We start from the raw sequence: 23,400 nt of genomic DNA, 5'->3' as shown, positions 1-23,400 counted from the left end.
CTATATCACATACTTGGATAGTAGGGATCCTGTTCCTCTGTCAAAAAGGAAATGACCAGCAAAGAGTTGCTTCTGGTGATAAATTGAGTCCCTTTCAGTTAACATAGCTGCAGATTTCACAGGTGTAAATTTTATGACTGATAACTGGAAGGATGCATCATTAATATCATGTTAGTTATGCTTGTGTGATAATTTAGGTCGTTCTTGTCTTTTATTGTTTTTGTTACAGTGCTATATCTAGCCTAATCTGTGGCCAGCTGAGTAAGTGCAACGCTTTTTCATTTCTAATAAGAATTTCTTAGAACAGCAGTGTTACTGTGCAGTATCACTAACGAGTTGCAGATAATAATCAGTACCACGAAAAGCATTTACTAGAGGCCTTCTGCTGGTACAGTATTGCATATTGCCTTTTTTCATGTTCTGCACTCTAGTGTTGGTTTTTTTATTAACTGTTTGCATCAATTTCAGGTAAGTATTCAGTTTAGAGAAGAAGATTGCAGCTCCCCCAAAAGAAAGAAAGAAAAGACAAAAAGAAGGAAGGAAAGACAGAAGAATAGGAGGAGGATGACATTGGGTAGTTGAGGGAAATGGGTGAAATGGAGTACAGAACGGAGGTATAATTACATTTTCTTACTTCGGAAGCAGAAGGAGTTCTGCATTTTGTAATCAGTGAAGCAGCGTAGACATAATAGTAAAAACTTTAATAAAAACTAATAAAAAATTTCTTGGACAAGGCTTGCTTTGTTTGGGGTGAGGATAATCTGATACTGCACATGGCCACAAGGTTGATATTTAACTCATATCACTGCAGTGGTTCTCTATCTCTGTCTCCACAGAGGACTAGCAAGTTTTCTGTGTCAGGAGAGCATAGAGAAAAAGTACTTTCTGAAGTGTCTTAAATATGTGAAATAATTACAGGTCAGCTTTTTGGAAAGAACTGAAATTGCAGTCTTTATCATGCAAGCAGTTTTCTGTCTGACCCAAAGAAGCCTGGTTCTGGGATGTCCTGTCTGGTGCTGTCTTAGGTGTGAGAGACCATTGCCAAGGTGGTAACTATTTAAACTCATGACAAGATAATGTTAGTTAGCCAGTGTACTGTAGGATGTTGTAAAGGGAGTTAAATCATATTTGAAAACATAGGTAGGAAAGCTCTGCCCTGTAAAAGCTTTTTATCAGACCAATAGTAAAAGCCTCAATGGCAGATTTTGCCCTTACTGAAATTCACTTTGCACAGTTGCTAGTGGGAGGAATTCCTAGAGGTGACAGTTAAAATAACCACCTGCTTTAGCACTGTTTATTGGCCAGTATAGCTGGAGAGGTTGTTTCTGCAATGGTTCTTAATGTTATAATGTAATCTCTTTTGAGACTGAAGTGAAACTGTTTTGGCCTGAGCTCTATTGCTAAGTAGATACTCATTTTAAAAAACAAAACAAAAACTGTTCCAGGATGCGTGTGAATACAGTGAGGATGGCGAGCAGGTGGACATTGAGACCGTGGAGGAGCTTTCAGAGAAGATTAACATTGCCCGTCTGAAGGCCACAGCTGCTAATATCCGACCTTCCAAAGAGAAGTAAGCATCCTTGGAGAGCACTACAGTTCTGTATTTTATTGATGAGCTGACATTGAATGAACCCGTTAACAACAGGTTTAATGTAATGGTAAGATAAAGCACGGATTGCTTCAGGTCTTCCTGAGCACTGGTGCTTTCCAGTGTCTGTGAGGATGGGGCTGCCAGAACTAAGAATAGATTTGAGGTTTTAGCCTTTTTTTTTTTTGTTCCTTTAATTAATTTGTTCATAAGGATATGTGTCTTATAATGTAAAATATTTGAGTGAATTGCCTCCCTTCCTGCAAAGTGAATGCGAGCAGGGTCACATTGGTTTTAAATGTGATTTTTGCAAGCTTCTGTTTTGTTTATTCTTGCTGGTAGTTTTGTTATTTCTAGGCAGGAGTGGTCATTGGCTTAATCCTTGATCCTGAAAAATGAAAGCTTTGACTTTGGGACCACTGCCGCAGCAAAGAAAGCCTTTTCTTATTTGTATATAGTCTGCCATGGTTGGATAGCTTGGCTCTTTTTGGTTCTGTTTTTTTTTGTTGTTGCTGCTGCTGCTGCACTTGCATTTATAATGAGAGGATGCAAAGTAAAAACATTGTTTACTTAATGTATGTAAAGATAGTCATAGCTCTTTCTCAGTTGTATCAAAAAATGGGGAACATTGTGTCCTTAGTTACTGATGTTTAAAGAGCTTTTTTTGGTAGAAACTTAAAAAAAATAAATCTGGTTGGTGCTATTATATACCTCCAGATGTTTCAATGTTTTCTCCAAAGATACAGCTCAGCTTTTATTCTTAGAGAGCTACTTTGCTGTTCTTTATAAGTTGTCAAGATCCTTCAGTGAGAAGATTAGATATTTTGTGAAAATAATCCTTTCAAATGTGTATTGTTCTGTTTTCTTCAAGCTGCTGAGAAATAATACAAGGAAGCTGTTTTTATGTATTAGGATAGTAATAAACGTGAGGATTTTGGTAGGTTGTTCTTGGTGGGGGAGGGATTGCTCTGTCATCTGTATTGAATATGTTGGTTTGTTTTGTTGTCTTTTTTTTTAATTAGCTAAAAGTGCTAAAATGATAAAAAGCTAAAACGCTATCCAAAATCGAAGAGAGATGCTTTCTACAATTAACAGTGAGAGGCTGAATTTACAGTTTGACACGTAGTGCAATAGTTTGTTGCTTGCACTGTGGGATAATTTTATAGCTTTCAGAACAGCTGATTTTTTTTTTTCCAGGATGATGGCATTGAAGCTAGAGTTGGCTTCCTTGAGAAAGCTCAACAGTATCCTGCTTTCATGTAGTTACAAGGAAAAGTTAATTTCAAGGGATAAAAATGAGCAATACTAGGCTGGAATATACTTAATGAGGGTAGAGTGCATGAGATGAGTAGTGTTGGGAAAAACTTTTTACCTTTCTTCCAGATACCATGCTCCTAATTCTTCGGATGAAAAATTATCAGAAAATCCTATGAAGGTATATGCTCTCCTCTTTCCTTTTGGTATCACATCTCCATTTTAAAGATAAACTTTCATCTCAAGTGTGACTCTAATGCAATATATTTATCTTCTGTGTATTTATTATTAAATGCAAGAAACAAATACATATAGGTGGGGGAAGGGGCTCAGCCCAAATCTTTTTTTTTTTAAAAAAAAAAAAAAAGGACTGCCACTGGCATCAGTGGGTTTTGTATTCAGCTTTATGTACAGGAGGAACATCTACCTCTTACTTACTATTACGTTTTCTTAAGCGTTGTGTTCTTGGTATAAACAACTTCTACAGCACACATAAAATAATGAACAAGTGAGAAATGCTTTCATGTGCCTAAGAAGACAGTATGTAGGTTTATGTAGACTGCAGCGCTGGGCAAAGGATTTCTGAAAACAGTAGTTTAAATGCTAAGCTCTTAGGCAAGTTAAAGACAATGCAGAAGCCTTTCAAACCCAAACTCCTTGCAGTCCTTCTGAAGCTTATGCTGTATTTTCGGGTCGCTTTGAAGCCTGTTTCACTAACTGTCCATGGTAACTAACAGTGATGTAGTTGAAATCAGGTACAGAGCTACTTGCTGGGAGGGCGGGGCGTGAACCTGTTGTACGCCTTGTACATTGGAGCGGGCTGGTACGTATGTTTTTGGCTGAGATAAAGATGGGTTACAGGATGCTCTGCCTGCCTTGCTTTCTCCTTGTACTCTCTACACTTGAGATTATGGTATGAGGCCCTTCCTTTAAAGGAATCTAACACCCAACAGAAGAGCTGATGCAGTTACAGCCATAATGAGCTCATTCTGCCTGTGAGGGCAAAGTGGGTGTCAGGAGCCAGGCTTCAGATTCCTCCTGAGTCCAGCGGGCTCAGAAGTGTTATCCCTGGACCTGTGGAGTCTTTCTACTGATTCACTGGGGTTTGGAGCAGACCCAAAATGATGTCAAAAACACATTAAGACTTTTTAAGTAATACTTTGTCATGAAATAAATACCATAATAATACAAAACCTGTAAGAATAATTATGAAATAACAAATCTTCTAACCTGTAGAAATTAGTTATTATTACCTGTCAACCTTTGTGGACGTTTAAACAAAGAAACTTGACATCAGAGTCTGTCAACACTTCTGTTTCTTGGTAGATGTCTGTAGCGATCAATATCCATGCCGTCTTTTGTATCTGCAATGTCTGTTGGCCCCTATCTGTATGTACCCATGAAACAAAATAGAAATGAAAGCAGTTTAACTCCAGGGAAAAAATATATGTCCTGTATTCAATGAAGTCATTTCACTTATTAGTAGACTTTTTGACAAAACAAAAACATTGGGCTCAAATGTGTGATTTTGCTGTAATACTGTGGCTTAACTAAGTAGCCTTGCATTGCAAAAACTGAAAGCTCATGAATAGAAAGGGCTGCTCATGATCTTTTCTTTTAGGGTTGATGTGATTATGTTGGTCATTTCTTGTTGGTCAGCATTTCATGCTTCTTGCTTGTGCTTCTGACACCAAGCTTTCATGAAGACCATAGCTGAATAGTATGACATGAAATCTTCAGGTGTCTGTTGAAACATTGCAAATCAAGCATGTGTTTGAATATTGTGTGCTGTTAGATTACCTTTGTTCTTTAAACTGGTTAATATGGTTGCTTCTCCAGCAGAATCCTCAAATCTGGAGCAGAAAGCAGAAGACAGAGGAAGAAGCCTTTGCTCATTACCGCCAGACACACACAGCAAATGAACGCCGGCGACGTAATGAAATGAGAGATCTCTTTGACAAGTTGAAGAGAGCTCTGGGGTTGCACAATCTTCCCAAGGTCTCCAAATGCTACATTCTCAAGCAAGTAAGTATTTTGAGTTTGTCTAGGAGCTCCTAGTTCATCCATGCAAGCCTCCTGGCATTTTTGCCCAACTTCCTCTTTGTTAGACTGCTCTTGAGCTTGGAGGGGGTGATCCCCGAATATTAACCAGCTTTCCTGGGTCCTCTGCCCTCCTGGGCCTTATCCTATGGGACTCTTCCAAGAGGCTAAAGTCTGCTCTCCTGAAGTCCAGGGTTGTGAACTTGCTTTTCACCCTCCTCCTGCGATTGGGATCCTGAACACCACCACCTCATGGTGACGGCAGCCAAGGCTGCATTTGACCTTCACATTCCCAACAAGCTCCTTGTTGGGGAGTATGAGGTCCAGCACAGCACACCCCTTTGTTGGCTCCTCTGTCACTTGGAGAAGGAAGTTACCCCTTAGAGTACAGACCCTTAAGAGAGGCACTGCTGCGTGTTGGGTTCCTAGAAAGGGGGCTGGGGAATTTCTCCATAATTGTGCCTTTGTAGGAACTTCCTTACCTACATGCAAATGCTGGAGGTGTAGACACCACCTAAACCCCATTTTGTGATCCCTTCCCATCACCCCACGTCCTTTGTTCAGCAGCCCTGTCCATCACTCACAGGGCTGCTGGTTACTCGCTGTTTACCCCATCATTCCCAGTTTAAAGCCCTCCTTATTAGCTCAGCCATTCTGCTGGCAAAAATGTATGTGTTCCCCTTAGTGAGGCGGATCCTGTCTATTCCAAGCAGCTGCTGATCCGCAAACAGGGTTCCATGGTCATAGAAGCCAGAACCCTTTTGCTAGCACCGGTTCTGAAGGCAGTTACTGATTTGTACCATCAGTGCTCTCTTCCTCACAACCTTTCTGCTTACTGGCAGGATTAAAGAGAACTCCACCTGGGTTCCTGTACCCTTGACTGCTGCCCCCAGAGCTCTGTAGTCACTTCTCATACTGTCCAGGTTTCCCCTAGCAGCATCATGTGTACCCACATGGAGTTAGGAGCAGGGGGTATTAGTCAGAGGGCTGGACCAGCTTCGGCAGTTGCTCCACAGTATTGTGGATTGGTGCCCCCAGTCAGAAGTCACCAGCTTCCATCCTGTCCTCTCTCCAGCACTTACCTCAACACTCTAGGGCTAGACGCTGCCAGCTTCTCTCCTTCAGCTGGGGTTAGAGGCTCTTCAAATTGTTGTCACAGGGAAGAGTCTGTCATCTCCCTTTCACCTTCTGTGATGCTGTGCAGCCTGCAGTAGTCAAAGCTGGTCTGAAGTCTTCGAGTGAGTCTGTGATATTCAGTAGAGAACTTCAGGCGCCTTTACAGGACTGTAGAATAAAACAACACATGAAACAACTTGTATTTTCAAAAGCTTAATCTTGGTGTCACAGATGCATGTGTTCAGATTAGCCCTCTCCTTGTATCCTTTGTGAATTTATCCATGGAAGTTTCGTCTTAATTCCCCAGTGTTTTACTGTGTAGATCCAGGCAATTTTAAAATATGCAGAAAACATCTTGTTTAATGCAGGAGAAGATAACATTTCATTAAGTATTATACTGACATATATAAAATACTTAATTGTAAAGATGCAAATAACAGGAAATAAAACGTTAGTTGTAGATGTATAATTATGCTTATCAGCTGTACCTTAAAATTGTGGGATAAAAGTTCTTTTTTCCTTAAAAATGGCAGACCTTTGGAGGAAGGATGACCAAGATGTTTATCACTTTTCAGCTTGTGTTTAGGGAAAGCTGTCTTTACATGGTCTACTTTTCACATCCTTTCTCTAAGTTACTTTCTCATGATAATGAAAATAAATTTCATAAAGGTTTCTTGGAAGGAAAAGTATTTTATTATTTTGTGTATTGTTGGTTTATAAATTATTTCCCTGACATTTTTTTAGGCATTTGATGAAATTCAGGGATTGACTGATCAGGCAGATAAACTTACTGGACAGAAGAATTTACTGGCACGTAAACAGGATACTTTGATTCGGAAAGTATCCGCACTTTCAGGTGAGACTATTTTTTGGATACAAACTAGGTAGAATAATGAAAGAAAAAGGCTTTCAAGGGTGGGAGAGAGTAATTTTCTGTGGGTCTGGGTGAGTCATTAATGTTCACTTAAAATTTAGACTCTTGATGCCAGATGAAGACCTGCCAGGCTCTGACTCAGCGATACACTCATGCTGATAAGAAATGCTTTTATTTTCCTTTATGCCTAAAGGAAGCGTAGAATGATCTCGGTGCTGCAAGCCACAGGCTTGGGTTCCTGTGTACTGGATATGCTTTAGTGGGGGGAAAAAAAATGATTACATCATTGGTCACTTCCTTAAACAGCTTTTCTGCTCAGTGCTTCAAAAGTATACACAGTAAGGTTCTTGAGCAGTTCCGAAACCTCTGACTCTTTGATGAACTTTGCAAATAATTGTGTGCGCTGTTTTTCTGAAAAATAGGGTCATTAGTGTCCAGATGTAGGAGGCAGCTCTGTCCATAAAACAGAATTGTGATATATTCTGAGCTTCTGCTCATGGAGGGATTTGAAGATCCATGTGACATTTATTTTGTCTTTCTGGGAGGTTAGTTAAAGGTAAACTTAGTTAAAGATAGGCTGTCATCTTAGAGCCTAAACCCTAAGTAGGAAACAAGTCAATGTAGCTATTTCAACTTCAGTCATAACAAAATTGTGAGCATCTACAGAAAACATACAATTTGTAAAATCTTGTTCTGATACAAAAATGGTGACGTTAAATAATGGTAAACTGTATGCAAGTTTTCCTTTAAAAGTAATTGGAGTAACTGGGCTCATCAGTGCAAGAAAATTCATACAACATGAAAGTAACATTTTGTCTGGTAATAATACTTAGCATTAGGAAGGATGTGAGATTTTTCTCCACAGCTGTGGTTATTTTCATATGGTGAACTGCAACTAGTTCAATAAGAACTAGTGCTCTTCTAAGCTGATTTTTGGTTATCAAAGTTGCAGTTCTTCAGTGCATGGATGTTTCTGAAGGGAAAAAAATGTCTTGGAATAAACACTTTTTTTTTTTTTTTAAGTATGCTATTTACTGGAGGGGGCTGTCTAATGTAAAGTAGTTGGATGGTGTCAATGTGAGAAATTTTCAGTTCTGTCATCAGCTCTTTAGCTTTGAAGATAGATTAATACTGATTAATGCCAGTACGATGATCCTTGTGGGTCCCTTCCAGCTCGGGATATTCTATGATTCTTTGATAATTTTTCTGTAGGGAAGACAGAAGAGGTTGTCCTAAAGAAGCTAGAATATATGTACGCCAAACAAAAAGCCGTAGAAGCACAAAAAAAGAAGAAACAAGTTCAGCCAGCAGAATCTGTTGTAACCTCAACTGCTACCACACAGCAAGAAGCATGTTCTCTTCCATCCAGAGACCTGGGCAAAGTGGCTATGACAAATAGAAGAGGCAAGCCATTGATACTTGCCAGAAAAGGAAGCCATGCCACAGGTGGGCTAAAAATGATGTACCTTTCACGTAAAGGGGAAACAGACGTTGCAGGAGCATCCCATGGGAGGGCAAAACAGTTAGACTGCTTCTGCAGGTAGCTTACTTCTTGAAGCAGAATTAAGTAAAGGACCAGAAAGTGTTTATCCAAGAGGTATGGAAAACATTTGCTTTCAGTACATACAAGGCTAGCAACACTGAGGTCTTCAGATGAACGTGACTTTCAGAATGATGAAAAATAAGTTGCTATTTAGTTGTTCTTCAGCCTCACGGAGTTTCACTGCAATCCTGTAGGAATTGGTGGTTCTTTACTGCTGACTCAAAGCCAGAAGCTCAATCCCGAGAATACTGGAGTTGCTAGAATAGATTTAGCTAGTTATAGAGGTGGAAGAAGACTTGCTTTTAAATTAAATGACAGAATTGTCAGACACTTAAGAATTTTTTGGTGCTGGGAATTTGCAGAGAAGTAATTGAGTTTTACAGAGACTTTCTCACCTAGGAAGACACAAAAGAATTGCAGAAATCCAACCTTTCATATTATTACCACTATAATACTCTGTAACAATCTGGTGATGTTTCTTTGTTTTGGTAATCATAGATCTTGAAGTGGTCTTCAGCTCGTATAAACAACTGATTGTTTTGGTTTCCCAAGCCTTGTTTTTTCCAGTCCAGGGGAAGTTTGGCATCAGAATTTGGATGTGGTGTGAGAACTTCTTTCCATTCTTTTGACTGAACAAAGTCCCCTTGTAATTTCACCAAGACTGCTGTGATACTTGATCAGGATGTCATTCTGAAGGGTTAAGATTATATTATCATGCATGAAAAGGCAGTACAGTTTGGTTCTAGCTGCATAGATCAGGTTCCTGAAGCCTGTGTAGCTTCCGTAGCAGCTTTCATATCTGGGGCTTGCAAAGCTTCTAATTGGAGCTCCTTGCACACCTACGCTTGCCGCTGGATTGCGGGATGTTGTTTGCCATCAAGGGTGCTATGCCAAAATAAATTGCTGATCTACATGTTTCTTTTTTACAGAAGACACCTCCTCCTCTCTTACACTGACTGCTGCAAGCCTGGTGATGACTCCACAGGGGCAGGTGCTTACGCTGAAGAGCCCACTGGTACCAGGGCAGGTAGCAGCTGTTCCTTCCACACTCTTGCAGGCTGAGTTAAAGCCTCAAGCTGCCAACACCACTGTGACAGCACAGCCAGGTATGATCATTGAGAACATGCTAATGAAAATACCAGGCTATTCACTAAAGTTTACAGTTTACGAAGTAACTTGTTCTTTAGTTTTTCTTTTAATTTTTCATTCTTTGAAACCTGGTGAGGTAGAACCTCATTGATAAAAGAAACTTGAAACAATTAAGTCAAATGGCCAGTTTATCAACAAGTAAGTAAAATCTGTTCAATTTTTACTATTCCCAAACTAGGGAGGTGGGAACCCTAAAGAAAGTTGCGGCAGGAGGAAGAACATAGGGAAGATCTCTTAATTATCTAACCACTTCGTATTTCTATTTATTACCACTTTCAGGTGGTATTACAGTGTAAAGTCTTGCATAGAATTGTAAGGCTTTTATTTCCAAGCTTGGCTGAGTGTCTGAAAGGATCTTGTTTCCACCCCACCCCCCTCCCCCTTTTTTTGGATAAGGTATTGCTTCTGTGATGATTCAGCTGCCAGGATCAACAGTTCCTGTCCAAGTAAAGGGAATCATTACCAACTCTACCATTCCTATTACACTGTCAGCTGTTGCTGGAAACCCAGTGCCCTCAACAGTAGTGTCAGCTACAGAGCCCCATTCAGGTAGGCTCTTGGTGTTTTTTTTGTGAATCTTTTTGCTTTTACGTAGGGAAGGTTGCCCTTGCAAAAAATGAGGTTTCACTGTTTTTTTCATTAGGAAGTAGTGATAGGTGTCATTGTCTGGGATTTCAAAGAAAATCGCTATTCAATGTTTTGAACAGATCAGAGGGGCTTTAAGGGACCGAATATAAAACCAATCCTCCTTGCCCTCAACAGAATAAGAGGAAGCGTAGCCTGCAATGTGTGCATGGTCTCATGCATCCCAGTGAGGAAGCAGCAGTAAAAAATAGTAGAGGGGCTGTTAAAAATCTTTGCCTGTTACATCCAGGCTCTTTCTCTGGCTCAATCCCTTCCCATACTATGCTGCCCCTGCTGCCAGTTGGAGGTTGCCTCTGAGAGCAAAGATGTTTTTCAAGACCAAGTACTGTATGTTGGGTCTAGGTGTGGAGTGGTTCCTGCCAGTGTTGTGCTTGCTGCTCGTTATATTTGTGTTAGAACAAAGCCATTCATTTTCTGCTTCATTGTAGTCATTTCAGTGTAATGAATTGTTGAGAAAAATGAAAGTTAACGTTAGATTTGGGGCTGGGGAAAAATCTGAGTGTTACAAATGAGAAACTGATGTGAGACAAAAGTAAATAATGTGATAGTCCATGAAATGCCACTGTACTATTGTGCACAAAAACAGTATTTCAAAATAGAAGTGTAGAAGTAAACTGAGAAAACGGTGAGGGAGAAAATCACCATTGTTTTCCTTTGTGAATCACTGTAGGAGTTGTAGGCATTACAGCTGCTTTCATTTATGCCAGCCTGCTGAAGAAAGGGACTGGTCAAGTGTGGTGGTGGTTGGGTTGCTTTTTGTTTGTTTTTTAGGTTAAAAATTAAGCTATTAATGTTTCAAGGCTTGACTTGACCAAAACTGTGCAAGTGGTTTAAACTGCGAATAGCAGCTTATTTGAGGAAGACATGAAAAGTGAGTAAATTAAATATAATTAGGAATTATCTTGTAGTTGGCACGGATTCTGATGGATTGTGCTTTGTTCGGTTTTTCAGAAAGTGAAGATTCATTCATGATGCCAAGGATTGTTAATGTAACATCACTGGCAGCTGAAGGAAGTATGAATCTAAACCCAAACAGAAACAAAAATTCTAATACAACGACAGCTGCAGCTACTCAGGCTTCTGAGAAATCCTTGGTAGTAGCACCTCTCGAAAGTAGGAAGAGTGATAGCATCCTTTCGGAAGAAAAGGCCAAACAGTGTCCTGGAGACAGCGGAGGAGATGGAAGAAGTACCACAGGTACCGCCAAAGGTTTCTTTGAAAATAAAGATGGTTTTCCACAGATCCGGAACGTGTCCTCTACAAAGGAACGTCCAGAGTCCTTTGGCAAAAAGCTCTGCATTGGTGAGTTTGTAGGAAGCCAAGCCAGGAAGAAAGACAGCGATCCTGGAGGAGAGAGATTAAAAATGAAAGAATTGCCATTCCGCAAGCTGCAGCTCAAAGATTCGAGGATAGAAATGGAACTGAGGAAGGTAGCTTCTGCAATGGAGGAGGCAGAACTGGATACAGGTGAGTTACTGAGCAGCATTGAGGAGAGTGATGACACTGATGAGACCCTCACTTCTCTGCTCAATGAGATCGCTTTCCTCAATCAGCAATTGAATGATGATGCTTCAGGTATGTCGGAGCTGCCCAGCACCCTCAACTCAGATTTCTCCCATGGAGATGCAGAAGGTCGCCGGGGAACAGCCAGTGATCTCTCCGCCGCGGATGGTTCTTCCTTCCAGTTTGGCCATTTGGGAGGCAGTTTTAAGGACCTTTCTGAAGTTCCAGAGGGTGGTGGCTCTTTAAGTCCTCTCCTGCTGCACTTGGAAGATGATGATATTACCGATGGAGACAAGAACTCTGGGGAGCCTTCATCCGAAGCAGATGTTCTAAAGATAGTAATAGGTGCTGAAATGAAGGATCCGCTTCCCAATCTGTCCATAACCAGCGGTGGGAACGGCAAAACTGCAGAGACCACCAGTGTGACTCCACCGGTTTTGCAAATGAAAACGAATCCAGAAGCTAGTAATGCTGACACTTTGTGGAGGCCCATGCCCAAGCTGGCACCACTTGGCTTAAAAGTGGCAAGTCTGCCAGTGGACTCAGAAGGGCAGAGTACTAAAGTGATGCCCTTATTGGCACCTATAGTTGCAAAACTGGCACCCACTGGGGTAAAAACTTCATCTGCAAGTGTTCAAGAAGGACAGGATAGCAAAGTAATGCCCGCATTAGCACCCGTGGGCACAAAGTTTAGTAATACTGGGACCTTACCTTCAAATTCAGCAGGCAAATAAATGTGTGTATATTGTATTAGACTGGAATGGAGATCTGGAGCCAGTGTGAACCAGTGTCTGAGTTTGGCAACTTCCCTTGTCTGCAACGCTTTGTTTTCTGTATGGCATCAGCACTCTGTTCATCCAAGGGCAGGCCCCAAATTGAGAAATAAGTGCTATGAAACTTTAAGCATGTTGACATATTTTTACCTCACCGTTGTATTCTGGGTATTCTCCTTCTCCTTCACAAAATGTGGAAGATGATCTATCTATAACCATTGCTGGGCACATGGTATCCTTCCAAAATTGGGTCCTTCATGGAAATAGTTTGTAAAAGGACTGAGAAACCTAGGCTATTGACAGATATTTATTTTTTTCCCAGTAGTGAGGCAGCTGTCTGTTGTTGAGGGAAAAAATACGGTTCATTTGGTTTTGTACCAGGCAAACTATCTATGCAGAAACGGGATTGTTTCACATGTGCTGTTTCTAAAGTTTTGCAGAATATGATGAATGTGCAGAAATGAGATGGCAATTACTCTCAAATATGTTACCTAGAGCAGCAGAAGGGAAACTGGAGATAGTGCAGAGGGCTGAAGTGAAAAGCTTCTGTTCTTTGGTGCTAGGTAGTTCTCTGGCAGACTCCTTTTGGGAGCTTATGCCCAGAATATTGTCATAAACATCTAGAACTCTCACTGTATGGGGGAGGTAGTATTTCCCAATGCAATTAGGATAGTGTGTGAACTTTAAAACAAGTAAACAGAAAACAACATACAGAAAAGCCCCCCACCACATTCACCTCATGGCCCTATACAAATAACCCCTCCTTTGATGGTTAGGGCATCTGTAAGGGAGAATCTCAGAGAGTAGAAAAAAACGTGGGCACCCCTTTGCTACATCTTTAAATACACTGCTGAAGTAGCTTGAGTGTTTTCCCAGTTCTCTTCCCCATTCCTCCTGTCATTTCTCAAGATGTATTTGGTGGATAGGATGTTAATAGAAAGCGTTGTTTCATAAAAATACAGAACACTTTCAGACTGTTGTAGCCTAAAATAAACGAGCAAGGTGTATATGTGAATGTATATATGAAAATATGTGTATATCTTTCCAAACCTTCCATTTCTTTATAAATTCAGGAAAGGTACTCAGAGGTTTCTCACTGCGTTTGCACAAGATGTGTATAGCAAAAAAAAAAAAAAAAAGTCAACAAAAATGCTCATTACCAGGGAAATAGGGCAGTATTGAATCACAAGATGTATTTTTTATTCTTCTCTGCCACTGCTTACTCAATAACCTGTAGATGCTCTTCACTGTTCAGCTGCTGGATGTGAAGTGCCTGCAGACTGTAAAGATATTTATATTTTTGTACACAGTTTTTGTTTTCATAGTTTTCTTGACAAATTAAATTTTCAGCCTAAGAGAGATGATTTGTTAATGAGTGTATACACAATCTTTTCCTATAAAGTTTGTAAATAGGAGTTACGGTGCGCTTGAGGGGCTTCTTCACTGCTCCTAAAGGGTAAAAACCACGGCCATGAAAACGATACAGAAACTGGGAAGTAGATGGTGCGTTTTGCTTTATGTTTAGGAATGTAATCCCGTCCTACTGTCCCAGCAACAGCAGCTGGGGTTCCCCCTCAAGATTCCCGATCTTTGGTGATGCACTAATGCAGGAATTTCATCTGTCCAGCACTGAGGTTGTGCACGTGCTGAGCGATGTTCTTCCACAGTTAGGTAGCAGTGTTTGCTGTACACGCCGTGCAACCATATGCCCTGTTCAGTGAGCTGCAACTTCTGGATCCGTGTCGAGGTTAGGTCCACCAGGGATATGTATTCTTTGGGTGTTGCCTTGTCTTTTTAATGATTTTTTGTTTTTAATTACGCTGCAGAGGAGAGAAGCCCCTATAGTTAAGTATGCAGGAAGTTACTCCAGAGTCTACGTGTAAAAGGTGTCTTCACCTTGCCACTCTAACTGGTGTCTTTTAAAGCAGTTACGTATAACTTACTGCTGTTTGCATATTTGCTATTTAAATATTTGATACAAGTCCTATATTAATTCTTTGGAAGAGAGAATATAGGCCAGTCTGAGAGTCATGCAGGGTCTTACCGTTGTCACTGAATGCCTTAGAAAAGGGAATTAGCATGTAAAGGTGTATGTATGCATATTTTGCTTATCATTAAAGGGTTTTAACTCATTTTAAACCAGTGGAAGTCTGGAGTAATTATATTAGTTCAGTAGCATTATATTAGACTTAAATTTATTTACCTGGGAATCGGGTTCTGAGCATTTCTAATAGGCTGAAGTTGCTTTTTTTTTTTTTTTTAATTTACCTATGGCAGTTTGCTTTGCCAAGAGTTTTTATGCCCCCTGTGTGTGAAACAGCAACCAAAATTGTGCTGTGATTCCTTACAAATCCCTAGTCACTGACTTCTCTTTCTGCACCTCATCCTTTAATGGTCCCAGGTGGCTAATTTTAATTACAGAATTGTGCTGATCAGTGTCTGAATTCTTTTTAAAAGGCGTGTGCTTTGCACACTTCTGTAGGACAGAAAGCTGTAGCATGAAAGCTGTTCAAATGTTATCTAAGATACCTGCTCTGCTATTGCGGATGTTTTGTCCATTATCAATGTAATGGAAAATACTTGGATGTTTTTACTGTTTGGCAGGGGGGAGTAAGGACTTTTTATTGCAATAAAAATGAGTTGTGAAAAGATGACAGTAAAAAGTTTTTGGTTCCTGAATGTGATTACTGAATGAACTAAGACCCCAGATTTGGCTGCAAAAGGTGCAGTTGGTGCAGTTCCCAGAAGGTTAGATGATGGCTTCTACCAGGCAACAAAGCATGTTCGAAATGCTCTCAGCTTCTGCTTCTCCTTGTTCCACCATCTCTTGGCTGCAGCTTAATATTTTGCTAAGAATTTAAATGATGACTTCCCCGTCTTTTTTCTTTTCTTTTTTTTTTTTTTAACTCTTCCCTCACGTTCCCATTGGTTTGGAATAAACCTTTTAACAATGACGTATGCTGTCTTTGAGGCAATAAAGCAAGAATGTGACATGTAATGTAAAGATTTTAGAATCAGGAGAAGGAAACCCCTGCAAGGCGCACATTCTCACTCTAGACCAAGAGACCTGGAGATTTTTGGTTTTTTACACATCTGTAAATAGACTGGAATGTTTTTAAGAATATAATGAAATGCCAGATTTAGCTTTTTTCCTTTTATATATTAAAATATATCTTTCCCTCTTTTCTGCTTTTGAAAAATTGATATTTTTGTAGAAATCTAACAGTACAAGACTCTTAAATAACTGTATGTGAGGGACAAAGTGTAAAACTAAAATAAACCAATCAAGCTGAACTAGAAACTGGCTTTGAAAGTTTATTACAGGGAGGGAGAGGGAGGAGAAGTTACGTGGTGGTGCTGTTTGTGGCATGTAATGCTGTACCTGAGCACATGACAAATGTACACTCTGAGGCAGAATTTTTGGTAACACAAGCATTGGTTTCTTGGTTCAAGTAATCTGACAGCTCAGAGGAGATGAGTCTTTTGATTTAGCCTTCAGCAGTATGCAGGACATATTGGAGGTCGTAAAGAAGGATTTTGACTTATCAAATGCACGAAAGTTAACGAAGGGACTTTTCACCAAAATGCAGGTGAAAAGCAGGAAGCCTGCTTATGGAGTCAATGGGGTTAACATATGGTCATGGCATAAAAGAAAAAATATCTCAAAGATTGTCTCCATAAAATCACCCTCCATGTTCCCTCCCTAACCCCAAATACAGATTAATCTTTTGTATCTGTTTCCTTTAGAGATGTTGTACAACACAGCTGTCCTCATGGGAACGAGCCCGAAGATCTGTCCCCAAGTGAAGTATCAGAGGAGATCTTTTAGAAGAAATAGATGAAATGCCTGCTACAAATCAGCACCTATCGCTGCTATCGCTTAACTTCCATATTCTGTTAAATGGGAGATAACATGCTTGATCCATGTTCTTTTTAAAATAAATATATATATATATTTAACTTCTACAGAGGAGCAAGTTTGACTTACAGACCTGAGAAAATGCAAAATACAATGAAGCGAACAATTATGCTTGAGGGTACGTGATGGACTAGGGTACGTGGTGGACTGGGGAAAAGGTGATGCAGATTTTTTTTGTTTTTAAAGATGAACAGATCTCATGGGAAAATTAATTTTAAAAAATGTTGTTATAGTGTATATGTACACTATATATATTCATATATATACTATATAAATGGTGTATATATATACTATATATATTTATATATAGTTTATATATATATACACACTGGTTATATGTTTATGTTTATATATATATATATCTTCACCAAGATCTTTCTATGGCTCCTTATTTTAGGAGGGGGTAGGGCTATTTTTTGGAGTAGAAAGGAAAGTAAGCATAAGCATAAGGTTTATCCCATCGTGTTTGCCATGGAAAGAACAAGAGAGTCCCGTGATGATGGGCGCTGGGTTTCTTTGCATTGCAGTGTATTGAGGGCTCCTCAACTGTGTTACCCTGCTGGGGCCAGCTCCAAGAGGAGGAGAAGGGAGATGTTCCTGTCAGGCTTTTCTAGGTGGTTTTTGACTTCCAGGGCGGTGGGGTGAGGATGTAGCACTGCAGGGCTCCTGCCTTTCCGCTGGCCTCGGGCCCGTGTAGTTCCCCCGTCCAACACGGAGGGGTGCTGCCCCTTGCAAGCAGCGCAGCTCGCCGTGCCTTGTGGGCTGAAACCAGGCAACTAAATAGCAGCTAAAAAAAGATGCAACACAAACATGAGCTGTGCACCATATTTAGTGGTTTTCCGTTTCGATTAACTCCTTAGGCAGCAGCTGTATAAAGAAACTTGCCTTGCTCCTCTGCTTTTCCTGAGCAGCTTCTCTCTGGCAAAATCCTTGCTGGTTGCAAACCGCAGCACGTGCAACACCAGTGCATAGCTCTTCGTGGGCACAAAGGTTTGGGGCAAGGTCTGGGTGTCATGGGTCTGCCAGGCTTGAGTTAGCACCGGGCTCCAGTCAGTTGAGGCTCCTGAGTGCTGCAAAGGTATAAACAACTTCACAGCTTTGAGGTGCTGAAGGACCTTGAAATATCTTGTGTGGTGGTGAAGGTGCTCAGGAGAAGCAGGCAGGAGTGAGGAGAGGAATCTGGGATCCTGTCATGTGTGGCTGTTGCTGGAAGAAATGTAAAAGTAAATAAATAAAAATCCACACACAAGAAACCACTTCTTAGCTTAATAAAGAAGGGCCAGAGTTTGCCTTTAAATTGTTCCAGATTGAGTCTACAATAAAAACTAGATGGGAGGATGGGTGGGTGATGAAAGCTCACTGGCTTCTGGAATAGCTCAGTGAGTTTTCAGCCCTTGGGGGACCCAGGCTTTTTGTGATGGCGGAAGGCCATCACGAAAAGATGATCAAGACTTGTTTAATTTGTAGCATTTGACTGTTGGGATTAGCAGGAGGCCCATCAGCAGGACCATAACAGCTTGATGGGTGTTCTCAAGACAGCAGTGACCAGACAAGGGGGAGGCTGTGTTGGAGGAGATCAGGGCAGTATGGCTGCCACAGCACCTGGCCCCTCATAGGAGCTGCAGGAGCTCTTTCCATCCCCAGGGGCAGGTGCTCCTCCTGACTTGAGCCAACTCGCTCAAAACCAGAAGCAAATTCCTCCACGTAGCCTGGCTTGTGAGGTGAGGGAGCCCTGCTCCCACATCCTGCCAGTTACCTCCCACGAGCCAGAACTGCAGCCTGCTCCAGCCCCTGCCCTGTTGTGCCTGCCCTGGACCTCGTTTTTGGGCTCACCTTTGCAGCCGTGGATCTCCTTGTGGCAGGGATGATTCTAGGGATCGTGGCATTCCTCACCGAATTGCTTTCCTCCTGAAGGAAAAATGAAAGGACGGTGACCAGCCGTCTGGTTTCTTTTGGTACCAAATGAAGCGTGGGGTTATTTGGGTAAACAGCAGCTGAAGACAAGTCCTCCCACAGGAAGAAGCCGCTCGTTGCTTGGCACAGACGGAGCTGTGCAGTGCCCAGCCAGGAAAGCCCGTGGCCCTCTCCACACGGGGGCACAGCTCGCCATCCATCAGGAAGCTTCATCAGTCCCTGCCCAAGCCTTCAGGCACTGGCAGTGCCGAGCTTTGAAAATGCGTTAGCTGACATGACGCTGTGCTTCTGAGAAAGCAAGGTTATGGAGCCGGGGTAAAACACGATCCGATGAACCATTCACGTCCCTTCGGGAGCCATGTTGGGCGAGTTCAGCCCTGTGAGAGCAGCAGGGCCAAACATCCGTGAGCTTCACCAGGTACAAGGTGGATAGCGCGACAGATAGGCTTTTCCTGCTCTGGTTATCTTGGTACTTCTCTTTTTTTTTAATGATATAGATCTGATGGGCTCTTGTTACAACTTGCGTTCAGGTGACGGGCTGCAAAAGCGTGAGGGGAAAAAGGAGGTGCCAGCGAATCTTTTGCAACAAGTGATGATTAATGCCTATTCTTCTTCTAGCAATTTCACTTCTAGGTTATGACGAGCCTTTGGTTTTAACAAATGAGGCAAGCAGACTTTCAGCTCGTGACTGCTTTGCGGAGCTTTAAAATTCCTTCCTCAGCTTTTGGATGTCCATGGCAATAAAAAGAAACAACACAAAACCGCAAAAAGTCTTCCTGCAGAATCGCACCCCACAGAAGTTTCGTGGCTCTGATGTACAGGGCACTCAGCTGAACCAGGAGGCTCAGTCTCCAGGAAGAAATTCCAATAAACGGCTCCTATCGGGTGAGCTGAACTGGTGGCAGCCTCAGTGGGAATTGTTTACTACCGTGCTCCAGCATAGACAAGGCCTCATTGTCTGGCTTTGACAGGGAAAATGTCCAGTTTCGCAAACTTTGCTGAGCAAGGGAGAAAATAATTATATTGCAGATCAGCTTACAAGGGGCACATTCATGTTTGGAAGAAAACTTGATTTTCATAGGGCGAGAAAGAGAAGCACGGCCGCCAAAGGGAAAAGCCAGCGTGTCGGTGACCTACGAAGAGGGCCTCGAGCCAGGAGCTGTTCCTGGCCAAGGCGGGTCCCGGGGGTCCCGGTCCTGGCCCTGGCTGGGCGGCAGGCACCGAGCACACCACGAGCAGCGGGGACAGCACAGCCCGAGCTGGGAGGTGCCGGTGCAGCCATCAGGCCCCAAAGCGTTGGTGAATTTTGCCTCATGTGTTTTTACTTAGGAGGATGACAGGGCGAGTATTTAAGGAAGAGGTTTTACAGCGCGGGGCTGGCTGCAATGAGCTGTGTGCCGTCGGTGCCGGCTGTGGAGTGGCCGCCTTCCCCCGAGCTGGGAGCATTAGCTGGAGCCATTTTGGCTGTCTACCCAAGGGGGAGGATGCAATTATCTTCTTTTCGCAAGATTGCATATAATTTTCTTTCTTTTATCTTAAAAAAAAAATAAAAGAATGAAACAAGCAGAAATAAACAGTGTAACAAGCTGATAAACCATTAATTTTTTCATCAGGTTGAAAGCAAAGCTCAAATGAGTCTGGTTTTATTAATCCTGCTCTGTGAACATTTCTCTCAAGACTGCGTGCGCTCTCCTCCTTGCAGGAAGCTGCAACAGCCAGCATAAACCCAGTTTGTTGTCATGGCAATTTCGTTAGCTGCCTTATCTGTACACCCGATTGCAGGTACCCAGAGGTTCCCACAGAAAAATGCAGGTGGAACGGCACCTCTGGAGATGTGCAGGCCACCAACTGAGGGCCAGGCAGCCGTGAGACCATGCCATGTTGCTTAGGGCTTTCTCTGTCCAGGACCTGAAGACCCCGAGGTTTGGGGGCACAAGCACATCCATACAAACCAGTAAAACCTGTGCTTGAATTCTCTTCAGGTAGCCTTACAAGCACGCAAATGCTGCCATTAATCCCAGTCCTTCCTATTTGTTGTCACCTGTACAAAATGTACTGTCCTAAGGAAGGGGGAGAGCATGCGTGCGCGTGTCCTTGTTCTGAAGGGCACCCCCTTGCCAACTCTCTTTTGACAGGATTGTTTCACGAGTTTTGTGTTTCACCCTTCAGCTTGTCTCATATTTAGTATACCGTGTCCCGAGGGCAACTGCTGTCCAAGGTTTGTCGTGTTTAACTGAATTATCGTTGCCATGGGTGGTGGAAAGGTCAAATTTCATTCTGCATGGTGAATTCTGCCAGCCAAGGTATGTTACAGAGGAAGGGGGGAACCAGGCTCTCAAAGTCTGTGTCAAGGAGTCAGAGGGTGAACTGAGCAGGATTTTAAGAGGAGTTTACAGTAATCTGTTGCCCTGCTTCCCAAGGAAATGCAACTGGAATTGGGTCCACATTTAGGCTTATTGGAAAGCCCAGATTCACAGCCAAGTGTCATGGCTCTTTTTGAGCCTGCCCCTGTGCCTGCTCGCTGCTTTCTGGCCACAGCCTCCTCTGGGACAGTTGTGCTTTGCCTCAGATGCCTACTGAGGTCCTCACAGCGAGGATTTCAGGGAGCCCAGCATGGGCGAAGGGGTTGGCACAAGCCACTGACTTCTAGGTAGGGCTGGGCTGGCAACAGGTCTGGAAAAACTCAGGGAGATCCAGTGTCATTTGTCTGGATACCAAACGCACCCGGGTCATGCTTTTCCTGTGGTGTCAAAGCCTGCCCAGGAGGAACATGTAAAGGGGAGAGGTGCCTGTGTCCCACTGCATCTGCTGGCAGAGCAGCAGCTTAGCTGGACCCGACAGCCCGTTTGTGAAAAAACAGTAATAAAAAAAAGCATCTAACAGGGAGGACATGGGCATGTCGTGAGAGGAAATTCAGAACATCACCGATGTGCCAAGTGTGGCTGTAGGAGACATAACGAGCAGGTGTGGAAAACTGATACAAGCAGGTGAGTTTTGCAGCTTGCAATATAATGCTTTGATATCTCTTATCATCAGATGGATTTTCGTTTATGCTTGCTTACTTACAGTTCTGCTGTAGTTCCTTAATTTTGCCAATGGTAGGTAACAGTAAAAAGCATCTGTGGAGGCCAGGCAGCTGCACAGCACATTCAGTCTCTGAGATCTGTCGCGCTGCCTTCTTCTGAGGGCAAAGCCCAATGCTGGCTGAGTTTTGGTCTGCACTGTCAGCTTGCTGAGCACCACCGAGAGCAAAACTATCTCCAGCCAGGGCACCATCTACTGCGGACTTGCAGAAGATATTTGCAGCGCATTGTTCCCCTTAATTACTGCTCTCTGGAAATACAAAGCATGGGATGAAGGATAATGAAACAAACAGGCTTATTTAGGTCAATTACAAAAACGCGGGCTAATTGTGAACAAAGTGGTAAAGCAGGAGCAGACGGGGCTCAGGGGCAGACGATGCCACCGGTGACCTACATACCGCTGGGCGGCAGGCGGTGGGGGCGCGCAGCTCAGCGCGGGAGGGGTTTGCACGTTCTCTCCTTTCAGGTCCCAGCGGGCACGCTGCGTGCCACCCGCGGAGCTGTGCAGAGCTGGCCCCTGTGTGCAGGAACACTCAGGGAGGTGATGGCCAAGCCACGCAGGGGCCTCCTTCCCAAGCGGTGTTCGACCCTCAGGAAGCTGCAGGACCTCTGAGACTTGGGGCAGACCTGGAAAATATTAGCACTTTTTTTTTTTTTTTTGCCTCCTGCAGAACAACCCTGGAGTGAAAATGGTGTAGTTTGTACGCTCTGCTTATCCTGCCAGGGGGAGGACAAGCGAATGACGATTGTGTCCTGATCTGTGTTTGGACACGCGCAGGAAAACCCATCCCACGATCCCGTTCTGTGCCTGTAACTGTCGGGAGCGCTCTTACCTCACCTGACTCAACACAACCAAACCAGACCCAGCCTTCCTCCAGGAAACAGGCCCTTACAGCAGAAAGGCAGCAGCTTTCAGTCTCTGCTCAGGGAGCCCTTGTGAGTGCTTCCAAGGTGCTCGTGAGGCGTGGTTGTTCTGGGCTACCTCCCACAAACACCCTGAAACCCACTGCTGACAGGATGAAGTGTGCAGGTGTTGGCAGCTCTGCTGCGAAGTATTTCGGGGTCCCAAACTGGGAAGGGTATAAGGTAACTGCCCTAAGGGAAGCCGTTATCATTCCTCAAGGAGTTCAATGGTAAATTAATCCTGTGCTTCACATTTCCAGGGAGCAGTAATTAAGGAGAACAATGGAACAAATATAACTCCTACAAAAGGGAACAAAGACTTGGCATCCACCAGCTCAGTCAAATGCTTTCCTATAATGTGGTTTTCAGCTCTGGGTGCCCCTTGCATGTCAGGAGCTCTGTATCCAGCATCCCATCTCTGTGTGCCTTCCAGCCCTGGGTGCCTGGCTGGGCAACGAGAGAGACCCCTCTTTTATCTGTACGTGGCTGGTTTTGTCTCTGCCCAACCCTAAGGTCCTAGCTAATCCCTCTGTAAAACAGAGTTCAGGCAAGACTGCAGTTTCACCGTGAGATTTTGAGACTGACAAACGATTCGGCCCTGTGTGTGAATGGAACCAGACTCTGTTAGAGCTAAGCTTAAGGAAGACCCCGTGGATTAGCCTCGGAAACATGTTACGGGCCATCTCAGCAGCCAAGGCTGTGATGGTGGGGACTTCACAGGACCCAGAGAGTATCCAGGCTGTCTGGGAAGGAATACCTGCTGTATTTCCCCTCTAACAGCCCCATGAATGGCAAGAAGCACACGTTCCCAGCCAGCAGCTACAGCACTGCATTCCCCACAGCGGCGATGCTCTCACGACGATGGCTCAGAGCACATGCTGCTGAGGTCCTGCGGCCATTCCTCCAGCCTCCAGTCACCTGGCCCAGGCTGTTTTCTATCACATTTATTGCTTCACAGCAAGCTCCAAAGCTTGCTACACACCGGATGCATGCGTGCCTCGGGCACCAGGTGAGTCAGCACAGGGCAGATGCACGGCCCTGGCTCGACAGCTGAACAGACACATGTATGTGCTTCGCTAATTACGTTAAGAGCATT

The 23,400-nt window shown here is 43.2% G+C and overlaps 1 protein-coding gene across 18 annotated transcripts in view; it reads left to right on the top strand.

Annotated features, from left to right (window-relative positions):
* The window catches only part of MGA (MAX dimerization protein MGA), a 66,199-nt gene extending 49,646 nt beyond the window's left edge, over positions 1-16,553 (top strand). For 7 of the 18 annotated variants that reach the window (XM_066997796.1, XM_066997798.1, XM_066997792.1 and 4 more), the window contains 8 exons: positions 1,446-1,570; positions 2,972-3,023; positions 4,682-4,867; positions 6,743-6,854; positions 8,085-8,318; positions 9,345-9,521; positions 9,961-10,113; positions 11,161-15,786. In XM_066997796.1, the coding sequence (XP_066853897.1) occupies positions 1,446-1,570; positions 2,972-3,023; positions 4,682-4,867; positions 6,743-6,854; positions 8,085-8,318; positions 9,345-9,521; positions 9,961-10,113; positions 11,161-12,446 (2,325 nt within the window). In that variant the 3' untranslated portion in view covers positions 12,447-15,786. Of the gene's footprint in view, positions 1-1,445; positions 1,571-2,971; positions 3,024-4,681; positions 4,868-6,742; positions 6,855-8,084; positions 8,319-9,344; positions 9,522-9,960; positions 10,114-11,160; positions 15,787-16,232 lie in introns of those variants that run through there. The other 11 variants (XM_066997799.1, XM_048065065.2, XM_066997805.1 and 8 more) reach the window with 10 other exon arrangements.
* Positions 16,554-23,400: the final 6,847 nt, after the last annotated feature.

This window comes from Anser cygnoides, chromosome 5 (assembly GCF_040182565.1).
Source record: "Anser cygnoides isolate HZ-2024a breed goose chromosome 5, Taihu_goose_T2T_genome, whole genome shotgun sequence".
Lineage (NCBI taxonomy): Eukaryota > Metazoa > Chordata > Aves > Anseriformes > Anatidae > Anser > Anser cygnoides.
The sequence above is the reverse complement of the archived record's forward strand: the minus strand, read 5'-3'. Positions and strand labels throughout refer to the sequence as shown.